Here is a 13,065-nt window from a genome sequence, read left to right as displayed (position 1 = left end):
AACCCCCTGATCACCCTGCGGCTCTGTGTGTGACAGGGTGTGGCGCCCCAACCCACCCCCCCCCCATAGGCCCTGCTCTGTGTGTGACGGGGTAGGGTAGAGCCGTAACCTCCCCATCGACCCTGCCCTGAGTGTGACAGTGGCGGCGTTCCAACCCCCTGATCGGCCCTGCTTCTGGATGATACAGGGCGGCGCCCCAACCCCCCTGCCCCCCACGGGCCCTGCTCTGTGTGTGACAGGGTAGAGCCATAACCTCCCCATGATTCCTGCCCTGAATGTGACAGGTGCAGCGCCCCAACCCCCTGATCCGCCCTGCTCTGTGTGTGACCAGGGGTGATGCCCCAACTCCCCTATCGACCCTACTCTGTGACAGGGGGGAGGTCCTCAACCCCCTGATTGGCCCTGCTCTGTGCTTGACGGGGGGAGATCCCCAACCCCCTGATGGGCCCTGCTCTGTGCGTGACAGGGTACGGAGCCCCAACCCCCTGATCGACCCTGCTCTGTGCGTTACAGGGTACAGAGCCCCAACCTCCCTGATGGGCCCTGCTCTGTGAGTGACAGGGGTGGCGTCGCAACCTCACCATCAACCCTGCCTTGAGTGTGACGGGGCGGTGCCCCAGCCCCCCAATCGGCCCTACCTTGAGCGTGACTGAGGGTGGCATCGCAACCTCCTGATCCACCCTGCTCTGTGCATGATGGGGGCGGCACACCAACTCCCCAATCAGCCCTGCTCTGAGCCCGACCAGGGGCTGCACCTAGGGATTGGGCCTGCCCTCTGCCACTCGGGAGCAGGCCTAAGCCAGCAGGTCATTATCTCCCGAGGGGTCCCAGACTGCGAGAGGGCACAGGCCGGGCTGAGGGACCCCCTCTTCCCCCCTAGTGCACAAATTTTTGTGCACCGGGCCTCTAGTCCTATCTAATAAAAGAGAAACATGGTAATTAGCTGTACCTCCGCTACCCTTCCCATTGGCTAATCAGGGCGATATGCTAATTAACTGCCAGCCAAGATGGCGGCCGGCAGCCAGGCAGCTTGACGCGAACATGAGGCTTGCTTGCTTCAGTGACGGAGGACTCCAGCGTTCCCCGCCTGCCACTGCCAGGCTTTGAGCTTGCAGTTTGAAACATTGTTACAAATATAGAAGCTAAACAAAACCCTAGAAACCTGCTTTCAACCAGCCGGGATCTCAGAGCTGGAGTTGAAACAGTGTTTCGATTATAGAACCCAAACAAACCAGATACCTGGTTTCAGCAGAGGAGGCCTAAGAGCTGGACCCAAGCCTCAGAGCTAAAGCTGGCCCAGAATAAAAAAAAAGAAAAAGAAAAAAAGGAGCAGTTGGGAGCTTCAGTCACCCGCCAGCCTGAAAACAGCCCTCAGCCCCTCACCCAGACTGGCCAGGCACCCCAGTGGGAACCCCCACCCTGAAGGGTGTGTGACCAGCTGCAGACAGCCATCATCCCCTCATCCAGGCTGGCCAGGCACCCCAGTGGGGACCCCCACCCTGATCCAGGACACCCTTCAGGGCAAACCAGTGGGCTCCCACCCGTGCACCAGGCCTCTATCCTATATAGTAAAAGGGTAATATGCCTCCCAGCACCAGGATCAGCGGAGCCGCAAGGCCTCCGGGCACCAGGATCAGCGTGACGGGGCATCGCCCAAACCCCATGATCGATCGCCCTGTGGCTCTGTGTGTGACAGGGGGCGGGGCCACAACCTCCCTATCCTCCCTGCTCTGTTCGTGACGGGAAGGCACCCTAACCCCCTGATCAGCCCTGCTCTGTGCCTGATAGGGGGGAGCTCACCAACCCTCTGATCATCCTGCAGCTCTGTGTGTGACAGGGTGCAGCGCCCCAACCCCCTGATCGGCCCTGCTCTGTGTGACAGGGTGCGGCGCCCCAACCCCCCCCCCCACGGGCCCTGCTCTGTGTGTGACGGGGTAGAGCCATAACCTCCCCATCGGCCCTGCCCTGAGTGTGACAGTGGCGGCGCCCCAATCCCCTGATCGGCCCTGCTCTGTGGGTGATAGAGGGCGGCGCCCCCACTCCCCCCGCCCCACCCCACCACGGGCCCTGCTCTGTGTGTGATGGGGTAGAGCCATAACCTCCCGATCGGCCCTGCACTGAGTGTGACAGGGTGCGCCGCCCCAACCACCTGATCCGCCCTGCTCTGTGTGTGACAGGGCGGTGCCCCAACTCCCCTATCGGCCCTACTGTGAGTGACGGGGGAGCTCCTCAATTCCCTGATTGGCCCTGCTCTGTGCATGACAGGAGTTAGCTCCCCAACCCCCTGATGGGCGCTGCTCTGTGCGTGACAGGGGGGAGCTTCCCAACCCCCTGATCAAGTCTGCTCAGTTCGTGACAGGGTACAGAGCTCCAACCCCCCTGATGGGCCCTGCTCTGTGAGTGACAGGGGGCGGCACCGCAACCTCCCCATCGACCCTGCCTTGAGTGTGACTGAGGGTGGCATTGCAACCTCCCGATCCGCCCTGCTCTGTGGATGACAGGGGCGGCACCCCAACTCCCCAATCAGCCCTGCTCTGAGCCCGACCAGGGGCTGCACCTAAGGATTGGGCCTGCCCTCTGCCATCCAGGAGCAGGCCTAAGCCAGCAGGGCGTTATCACCCGAGGGGTCCCAGACTGCGAGAGGGCACAGGTCGGGCTGAGGGATTCCCCATCCCCCCGAGTGCACATATTTTTGTGCACCGGGCCTCTAGTATTATAATTAAAGGCTAATATGCAAATCAACTGAACGGCAGAACAACTGGTCACTATGATGCACACTGACCACCAGGAGGCAGATGCTCAATGCAGGAGCTGCCCCCTGGTGGTCAGTGCGTTCCCACAGGGGGAGCACCTCTCAGCTGGAAGCCGTGCTCATGGCTGGCGAGCGCAGCAGCGGTGGCAGGAGCCTCTCCAGCCTCTGAGGCAGCGCTAAAGACCCCGAGGGTGGATGTCCGCCTAAGCCAGCAGGCAGACATCCTCTCAGGGGTCCCAGACTGTGAGAGGGCGCAGGGCGGGCTGAGGATCCCTCCCCCCTCTTCCCGCCCTCCTCCGCAGTTCATGAATGTCGTATACCGGGCCTCTAGTTCAGGTTATAAAAACTGTGTGGGACATGCTTACGCTACGAGGAAAGCAAAATACAGTGCGTCCCAAAAATGTATACACCCTTTAACAGTGGGTAGCTCAATTTTGAAAATGAGATTATTTTAATAAACACTGCCTTTATAGTTATTCACAGTGTGTGTGTACATTTTTGGGACACCCTGTATATTGCAGTATGTGCACTGTGATTCCCACACTATAAAACATGCACATAGACAAGGACAGAGATAAAAAGCAAAGTTTAAAAAGTAAGATTTTTTTTTGTTTTTAAAAGTGATTAGAATTAGGATAGTTTAGCTTTGTTTTTTGAATGTCTTTGTTCTTTAAAACTCTCTCTTTACAAATCATTTTTCATTATAAAGATATGTTTTATTTTTAGAAGAGAGTTACAAAAAGAAGAAAATTAAAAATCATCTGTGAATTATCTTCCCTGAGAGAAAACCCCTGTTAAATCGTTTTGCTCATATCCATGCATGTATTTTACAATAGTATTATATTAGTCGACAATCTTTTGGGAGGGGTGTTAATCAAGTACGTTCCAGCAGTTTCACTAGGTATATGTCCAAAAAAGTTGGAAGAAGGGACTTGAACACAAATTTCTATACCAGGGTTCATAGGAGCATTATTCATAATAGCCAAAAGGTGGAGAACACAGTTTCTATCAACAGATAAATGGATTTTTAAATGTGATGTGTGTGTGCAGTGGAAGACTATTAGCCCTAAAAAAGGAGTGTGATACTGACACATGTTGCAACACCAATGCAATTTGAAAATAGTATGCTAAGTGAAATAAGCCAGACACAGACAAATAGGTGCTGTGTGCCTCCACTTATGTGAGGCACCTAGAGTCCTCACATTCATGGAGGCAGAACGTAGAACAGAGGTTACCCGGCTGGGAGGGCGCGAGTTCGTACATGATGGATACAGAGTTTCGGTTAGGAAAGATGAAAAAGTTTTGCCCAAAATCTAACAGTGGTGGAAAATGGTTTCACAAGACTGTGAATGGGTTTAATGTCGCTGAATAGTACACTTAGGGTTGAAATGATGTAAGTATAAGTGCATCAGCACAAGGAGTCTGACTGCTGAGGCTGTTTTCACTTGCTTTAGTCACATGTCTGGGTGAGGAGAAGACAGGTCTGCTGTTCCCCAGGCAGCCCATGCCCGCTCTTGTCCCAGTGCTGCCAGCAAAAGGCCCCGGAGAAGGGATGCTGAGAGTTAAGGAGTCAAAAGCATGGCAGGGACAGAGGACCAGGGCTTTCATTTGTTGAAGACAAGACTCAGAAGCTATTAGAAAAAAGATTTTTTGGAAAACAATAAGAGACCTGTTCTTTTTTTTTATCCTCACCCAAAGATAATTTTCCCATTGGTTTTTAGAGACAGGGAAAGACTGAGAGGAAATATTGATGTGAGAGAAACACATCGACTGGTTGCCTCCTGCACGCTGACCGGGGCCTGGGCTGGGGAGGACCCCGTACCCGAGGTACATGCTCTTGACCGGAATCGAACCCGGGACCCTTCGGTCCACAGGCCGATGCTCTATCCACTGAGCCAAACTGGCAAGGGCAAAAGACCTGTTCTTTGACCCAACGTAAAGACCGACTCAGAGTCAGAAACATGCAAAGGAAGGACGACCCGTAGGGGAGCCTGAGTCCTCCATTGCTAGAGACCATTAGCCATGGTTTGGCTCCCCGCGTGGTGGGCCATGTGCAAGGGGTTCTCGGAGAGCAGAACCGTGTTCGGTCTGGTGGTGGTAGTTGGGGCCTGTCGGCCTGGTGTCGGGCCCAGTGAGGAAGCCCTGCTGTTTACAGGAAGTGACAGGCTGCAGTGCTGGTCCAGGTCTCTGAGGAGCGGGATGGGGCTGTGGCCTTCATTCTCAAGGGACTTTCCAGAATTTCATGTTATTAATCTCTCAAAAAATGTTTGCGTAAAGTTAATCCCACATTCAAAGTAAAACAGATTTTACGTGTAATTTAATGAAAGAAGAGATGACAATATAAGCATATTCTGTTCCCTTTTAGGCAGTTTATGAAGTAGATATTTACAAATTGAAATTCTAACAACTGTTCTTTTGTTAGTGGCCAAATTTCAAGTGAGAAGTCTCTGGCTCTCCTAATGCTTCTGAAAACTTAAGGAAACGTTTTTTAAAAGTCCTAAAAAGGACTAATACCTGTTCTGTGCGCAGGTATCCCGGGATGGTGGAGTTGCGTCCCCTGCCACGGAGGGCCGGGGCGGCAGTGACGTGGTGGAAGGAGGCAGAACAGCTCTGGACAACAAGACCTCCCTGCTCAACACCCAGCCTCCGCGCCCCTTCCCGGGGCCGCGGGCGCGCGACTACAACCTGTACCCCTACCCGGACACCATCAACACCTACGACAAGACAGCCCTGAAGGAGGCCGTGTTTGACGACGACATGGAGCAGCTTCGAGATGGTTTGTCTTTCTTTGTTTGATTGTCCCCATCCGGAAGTTTCTCCCATGGGCTTCCCCTCTTGTCTGACCAATTCTGGGCATACTGGTCGAATGGACATGGACATGGGTCAGGCCTGGTTAGTCCTGTGTTCAGCAGCTACATGTCCAGCCATGTGCTTGGGCATGGAAAGCACAACGGTGAACAAAAGGACACACAGTCCCACCCTCCAGAGGCACACGGGTGACCTCAGGTGGCAGCTCTGAAAGCTGCAGTGAGGGAGGCTCAGGGTGCCACCAGGGAAGCCGTCACTCGGACCCAGGGCCCAAGGAGCTCAGGAGAGGAGTTAGTGAGGTGGAGGGCAAAGGCTCGGCAGTCCCAGCTCTCGGCTCAGCATGTTGCCCGTGTAGCTGTGGGAGTCGGGTCTGAAGCACCACTGGGCTCCCCTCCCCTCCCCAGCGTATCGGCAACTGTCCTGGAACTGCTCCGGTGACTGCCCTGCAGCTGGGAGATGGGCCCCGGCATGCGCCGAGCACTCGCATTGCCATGTTAGTCCACTGCAGCACTCATGCTTTACACACGGCTTCCAGTGTGGACATAGCGCTCATGCTTTACACACGGCTTCCAGTGTGGACATAGCGCTCATGCTTTATACACGGCATCCAGTGGACATAGCGCTCACACTTTACACACGGCATCCAGTGGACATAGCGCTCATGCTTTATACACGGCATCCAGTGGACATAGCGCTCACACTTTACACACGGCATCCAGTGTGGACATAGCGCTCACACTTTACACACGGCATCCAGTGTGGACATAGCGCTCATGCTTTATACACAGCATCCAGTGGACATAGCGCTCATGATTTACACACGGCATCCAGTGTGGACATAGCGCTCATGCTTTATACACGGCATCCAGTGGACATAGTGCTCACGATTTACACAAGGCGTCCAGTGTGGAGAGCTCTCATGGTTTACACACAGCATCCAAGGTGGGGAGCGCTCATGCTTTACACACGGCATCCAAGGTGAGGAAGGGCTCACGCTTTACACATAGCATCCAGTGGACATAGCGCTCACACTTTACACACAGCTTCCAGTGGACATAGCGCTCAACTTTACACATAGCATCCAGTGGACATAGCGCTCACACTCTACACACGGCATCCAGTGGACATAGCGCTCACACTTTACACACGGCATCCAGTGGACATAGCGCTCACACTTTACACACGGCATCCAGTGGACATAGCGCTCACACTCTACACACGGCATCCAGTGGACATAGCGCTCACACTCTACACACGGCATCCAGTGGACATAGCGCTCACACTCTACACACGGCATCCAGTGGACATAGCGCTCACACTCTACACACGGCATCCAGTGGACATAGCGCTCACACTCTACACACGGCATCCAGTGGACATAGCGCTCACACTCTACACACGGCATCCAGTGGACATAGCGCTCACACTCTACACACGGCATCCAGTGGACATAGCGCTCACACTTTACACACGGCTTCCAGTGGACATAGCGCTCACACTTTACACACGGCTTCCAGTGGACATAGCGCTCACACTTTACACACGGCATCCAGTGGACATAGCGCTCACACTTTACACACGGCATCCAGTGGACATAGCGCTCACACTTTACACACGGCATCCAGTGGACATAGCGCTCACACTTTACACACGGCATCCAGTGGACATAGCGCTCACACTTTACACACGGCATCCAGTGGACATAGTGCTCATGTTTTATACCAGTGATGAAGAACCTTTTGAGCTCGGCGTGTCCGCATTTTGAAAAACCTTAACTCTGGTGCCGTGTCACATATAGAAATTTTTTGATATTTGCAACCATAGTAAAACAAAGACTTATATTTTTGATATTTATTTTATATATTTAAATGCCATTTAACAAAGAAAAATCAACCAAAAAAATGAGTTCGCATGTCACCTCCGACACACGTGTCATACGTTCGCCATCACTGCTTTATACACAACATCCAGTGGACATAATGCTCACGCTTTACACACGGCATCCAGTGGACATAGCGCTCACGCTTTACACACGGCATCCAGTGGACATAGCGGCAGTTGTTTCCTTTCTGCAGATTAAGAAGCCGAGGTTCAGAAAGGTTGAGTTCCTTGCCCAAGTGTAGCATGTTCACTATGGAATAGAACTAGTCTGGTTTTTTCTGACTCTGTTAAGACCGTGTCCTTTACGGAGGAACAAGTGAGTAAGTATATTTCGGTGTGATGGTATTTTATCTGGAACTTAATTTGTTTTCCACCTCATTGTCATGTTGACACATTTTGGGTTATTTCAGCTTAGTAGTCATTTTAGCTGTCTGCATGACAGAGGAACTGCCTGCGCTAAAGCCGACCCAACTTAGTCAGTTTTTTAAAAGCATACATATATACTTCTTAGGTCCCGGGGGGGTGGGGGGGGAGGGGCGGGGGGTAGTGTGGAGAAGTCCAGCCGGTGAAAGCATAGTCCTGGCTGTGCAGAGCTAACTGCTGGTGGCTGCAGCGTGCACCCCAGGCGTCTGCTCCCTGGCAGAGGTTCGTTTAGTGTTGGTCTGACTGCCCTTTCTGGACCACTGGCCTGTGGCCTTTCATTGCTCATAGACTTGGTGCATCATTTCACTTACCACTGTGGGTCTTATTGCAGATGGAATGGAGATTAGGATGTTGGTTGTTATTTATTCAGCAACTGGATAATAAAAGACTTGAAGAAAAAGGTGGGAGAGCAGGGGAAATGGTAGAGTTCTTTCACATTTCAGACTTTCTTCTGTGTTTGTTCCCCAATTTTGGAATCTAAAGAAATGTGCACATGCAAATTAAGTAGTTCCTGCCCGAGCTGGTTTGGATAGACTGTCAGCCTGAGGACTGAAGGGTCCTGGGTTCGATTCCACTCAAGGGCACATACCTGGGTTGCGGGCCCAATCCCCAGCAGGGGGTGTGCAAGAGGCAGCTGATCAATGATTCTCTTTCATCATTGATGTTTCTATCTCTCTCTCCCTCTCCTTCCTCTCTGAAATCAGTAAAAATATATCTTTTAAAAAAAAGTAGTTCCTGATGATTTGTCTGACTTGTTTCTTCACGCTTTCTACTTAAAGTGAATTCACAGTGGAGGTCTCTTAAAAGAACACGCAGAGAAGGGATATGCTCCCCTGCCATATGGTTCAAGTCCTTGCAAGTCGTTCACTGGAGGCCTTGGGAAGTTTGAGTCGACCTTGGCTGGTGTCTGTTTCCTGTGCTAGCTCCTAACCTCTGGACACTCCGGGGCGCGTGGGTGTTGGTGGGAGGGAACTGTGAGGAGTGCCTTGAGGAAAGCGTGCTCTGGTGGAGGGGATGCTAGTGAGCGGGTTCCATGGCAGCGCCTGACGCAGGACTGTCGCGTGGAGATGGAGTTAGGACGGGCTTTGCGAGGGCTTCTTGTCTGTGAACCGGTGAAAGAAATGGCAGTTTCTCCTCTTTGTCTGAGTGGGAAGGTGGGAAGGTGGGAAGATGGTAAGGCAGGGTAGAGACAGTGAGTATTGGTGCTCGATACCTATTCTCCCACCTTTGTTTGGGTTTTTAAAATATATTTTTATTGATTTCAGAAAGGAAGGGAGAGAGAGAGAGAAACATCAGTGATGAGAGAATCATTCATCAGCTGCCTCCTGCACACCGCCCCCTGGGGATCAAGCCCACAACCCCGGCATGTGCCCTGACTGGGAGTCAAACTGTGACCTCCTGGACCATAGGTCGGTGCTCAACCGCTGAGCCGTGCTGGCTGGGCCCACCTCTGTTTTGACAGTTAGTTTGGTGGAATGACCTGCTGCGGGTGTAGAGTGAGGCTCGGCCGCAGGTCAGGATGGAGGGGGTGATGGGAAGAGACCGGAGGGCAGAGGAGGGCGGCTGCGTCGCTGAGGCAGCACCTGCAGCCGGCGTCCCTCGTGCAGTAACGTCTGTGTTATGTCTCACAAGTGCCCATTGACCATTCGGACTTGGTGGCGGACCTTCTGAAAGAGCTCTCCAACCACAACGAGCGCGTGGAGGAGCGGAAGGGCGCCCTGCTGGAGCTGCTCAAGGTCACCCGGGAGGACAGCCTGGGCGTCTGGGAGGAGCACTTCAAGACCATCCTGCTCCTGCTCCTGGAGACCCTTGGGGACAAAGACGTGAGAGCTGCTCTTCTGCATTCCCTTCCGGGGGTGGGGGGCTGCTCTTGTGGGGTGGCTCAGCTCTCCTTTCCTACTGGGCTCACAGTTTACATCAAAGCACGCCTGAACTGGCCTCGGAGCCCAGGGAGCAAGCCCCACCTAGAGTACGCTCATGTCGATGAGGGGACTTGTTCCTGCATCAGGTCACTTTACACAAAATTTCTTAAAACTCTGTTAGCTTAAAATGTCATTTGTAACAATGAGCTTTTTTCCTTGTGACTTTTATTTTTGTTTCATGTTTAATTGCGAAACAGAGAAGTTCCTTTTTAAAGACCCTACGAAATGCTGCATTCCGGCACATTCTGCCTCCGTTCTCCCGCACGTGCGTCAGGGTCGCACGCCAGGCTCAGGAACCGGGGTGGTTAGCATCGTCTATTATTTTCTGTTGTTAATTTTAAAGTAAAGGCCCTCTTCACACGGTGACATCTGAATGTGACACACTAGGCATTTGCTGTGTAATCTTAGAGGTGGGAAGAACCCAGAGTCCTGCCTTCCTGCCCCGTGCCGCTGGCCCGTCCACAGAGACAGGAGTAAATGGAGGGATTGCCAAGTAAGCCGCGCCCCTCCGCGCTGGGCTCTGTGTCCGCAGCAGAAACAGCAATCGCCTGAGCGTGGGGAAGAGCTCCAGGGCAGGCCCGGGCTGAAATTCGACACAGCCCACGGTGAAGGTCATGCCCAGGCTCATGCTGACGGTGGTGGGAATGGGAGACAGGGGAGCCGGAGGCTGGGAGTGTCACGCTGACTTGGATTGCTTTCTGCTGCTTAGGATTAGTGGTTTGGTCTAGAACAGGCTGAGGGAGGCTAGAAGAATGGTGATGAAAGATCTGTATCACCTTTTCTTAAAACAAAGCATTGGTTTCTGAAGCCCTTCTCCTGGGTTGGGCTTTGAGGTCGGGAGATAGAGCGATGTCATGTAGAGGCAGCAGAACGGGGTGGAGGGTGAATTGCACAGGTGAGTGACAAAGAATCAGGATGTACTTTTTGGCTGTGTTTGGTGTAAACTCCATTCTCTTTTATTGAGATTAGGAGTCTGTTTAGAATGGCTTTCCTCCAGACACATGACCCGGGCCTCAAGGTCCTCAAGCACCTCGAGGCTGGTACAGTCCCCTCCCCCGTGGCCTCATCACTCAGCAGGTCGGGAGAATGACAGGTCTCAGCTGCCCTTGGAGAGCTCACAGTCTTACAGGCCACGCGTCCGGTGTCCAGGCGCCGTTTACCTGTCCTCCGGGCATTTGACACAGGGTGGTTTGCATCTCTGAGCCTCAGGAAGTCCCCGTCCCCAGAGCTCCATTGTCCTCATTTGGCTCATTGAAGAAACCTTCATCAGGTCCCTCTTAGGTGTGGGCAGGGTCCTGGGAATGCTAGCAGGGGCACGGGCTGCTCATGGAGCTGGCTGTCCGAGAGCCCAGCAGGTCAGCAGAGTAACCGTGTCCAGGCGTCTGCGGACGCTCGGTGCCCTGGACCCTGCTACCGGGTGTATGTGTGGGTGCAGGCTGCTGATGTCTTCCTTCCTCCTGTTCCCCAGCATTCCATTCGCGCGCTGGCGCTGAGAGTTTTACGGGAGATTCTGAGAAACCAGCCAGCAAGATTCAAAAACTACGCCGAGCTGACGATCATGAAGACTCTGGAGGCTCACAAAGACTCCCACAAGGAGGTGAGCCGCCCGACCTGGGAATGCGGAAACAAGTCCGGGCGCGGTGGGCAGTGCGGGGAGAGAGCACTGTCAGTCACTGCGCGGCTTCCAAACAGGAGTCCTCCCCTGAGCGCAGGCCGAGCCGCGCCCAGGGGTGAGCCAGGGCTGCGTGGTGGCCGCGGGCAGTGCCGTGCAGGGGCTGGTGCCACGTGGTGGGTTCCTGGCCCCCTGTCCACGTGCACAGGGGGCTCGGCCTGCTCCTGGGGTTCCCACATCTGTGGTTCCCATCGGTTTGGTCCAGAGGAAAGGTCTTCCGTTTCTTCCTGGCGTTGGGCATCATGCCAGGTGATGTTGGAGAGCGAGATCCGCTCTGAAGATGCAGGCATCCTAGGACAAGTCGCGACAAGGCCTTGCTCCAGAACCCCGGAGAACTTACTTCACGAGCTCTGAGCCTCATTTCCTTATGTGTAAAAAGAGATGGTACCACTAAGTTTCGCATGAGAATTCAGTGAGACGACCAGTGACGGTTCCTGGCCGGTGCTGGGCGACAGCGGGTACTGCGCTGTGTGGGTCTCCCTTCCCTTGTCTCCTGGCAGGGCTCTTCTGTGGCTGTGCCACGCCTCGACCACTAGCTCCTGCATGTTGGCCAGGCTAGCAAATGGCGCCTGCGGTTCCTGGCACCTCAGGTGCCGTTGGAGAGCAGCGGATGCGTGTCTGCCCCCCGCATGTATTGCAGACAGGCACGCAGTAAATCCTCGTCCACTTGCTTACCTAGTTGTTCCAGCCCATGGATCACCAGTCCTTTCTAGAGGTCTACACAGACGGGGAAGTGGGGGGAGCATCCTAAGTAAAAATGATTTCAATAACACTATTCCAGTAAAAGCCATTGTGGAAAATGAACCAGATATTTAGAACTTTAGGAACCTTTATACTGCAGACGATGGGTTTGACCCCCCAGCGAAAGACATAACCGCTTGCTCATTTCAGTCTCTTGGCTCACATGTGACTATTTCATGGGCGTACTGTGGATTAAAGGAATTATGATTAGAGCAATTCTTATATCAACAAAAAGCGCCTGACCCTAAACCAGTGGTTCTCAACCTTCCTAATGCCGAAACCCTTTAATATAGTTCCTCATGTTGTAGTGACCCCCAATTATAAAATTATTTTTGTTGCTACTTCATAACTGTAATTTTGCTACTGTTATAAATCGTAATGTAAATATCTGATATGCAGGATGTATTTTCATTGTTACAAATTGAACATAATTAAAGCATAGTGATTAATCACAAAAACAATATGTCATTATATATGTGTTTTCCGATGGTCTTAGGCGACCCCTGTGAAAGGGTTGTTCAAGCCCCAAAGGGGTCGCGACCCACAGGTTGAGAACCATTGCCCTAAATCATGCTTTTCCTCTGCTCAGCAGTTACATGACTACCAGACAGTGTCCTGTCTGACCTCCTTAAATCCCACCATGATTGCAGGCTCAGCAAGGGTGGGGGTCCTCATGCTCTGTCTAGGCATCTCCCCATCTAATAGTCCAAGCATAACAGCTACATGAGTGAGGCATGTGCTGGTTTGTTTTTTCTGTGTTTTCTTCCCCAAGAAAAATGGTTTTAAATATAATATTACATGCAATACACATTAATATTTCAAGAAAAAAATATTTTAAATATGATATTACCAAAACTGTACTAACA

The 13,065-nt window shown here is 52.7% G+C and overlaps 1 protein-coding gene across 21 annotated transcripts in view; it reads left to right on the top strand.

Moving 5' to 3' along the window:
- Positions 1 to 13,065, top strand: part of CLASP1 (cytoplasmic linker associated protein 1) — a 279,926-nt gene that overhangs the window by 234,098 nt on the left and 32,763 nt on the right. For all 21 annotated transcript variants that reach the window (XM_059704721.1, XM_059704724.1, XM_059704725.1 and 18 more), the window contains 3 exons: positions 5,282 to 5,528; positions 9,497 to 9,687; positions 11,255 to 11,383. In XM_059704721.1, coding sequence (XP_059560704.1) covers positions 5,282 to 5,528; positions 9,497 to 9,687; positions 11,255 to 11,383 — 567 coding nt within the window. The remainder of the gene's footprint in view (positions 1 to 5,281; positions 5,529 to 9,496; positions 9,688 to 11,254; positions 11,384 to 13,065) is intronic.

Source organism: Myotis daubentonii, chromosome 7 (assembly GCF_963259705.1).
Source record: "Myotis daubentonii chromosome 7, mMyoDau2.1, whole genome shotgun sequence".
In the NCBI taxonomy this organism is placed as follows: domain Eukaryota; kingdom Metazoa; phylum Chordata; class Mammalia; order Chiroptera; family Vespertilionidae; genus Myotis; species Myotis daubentonii.
Note: the sequence above shows the minus strand (reverse complement) of the source record. Positions and strands in the feature narration are given on the sequence as shown.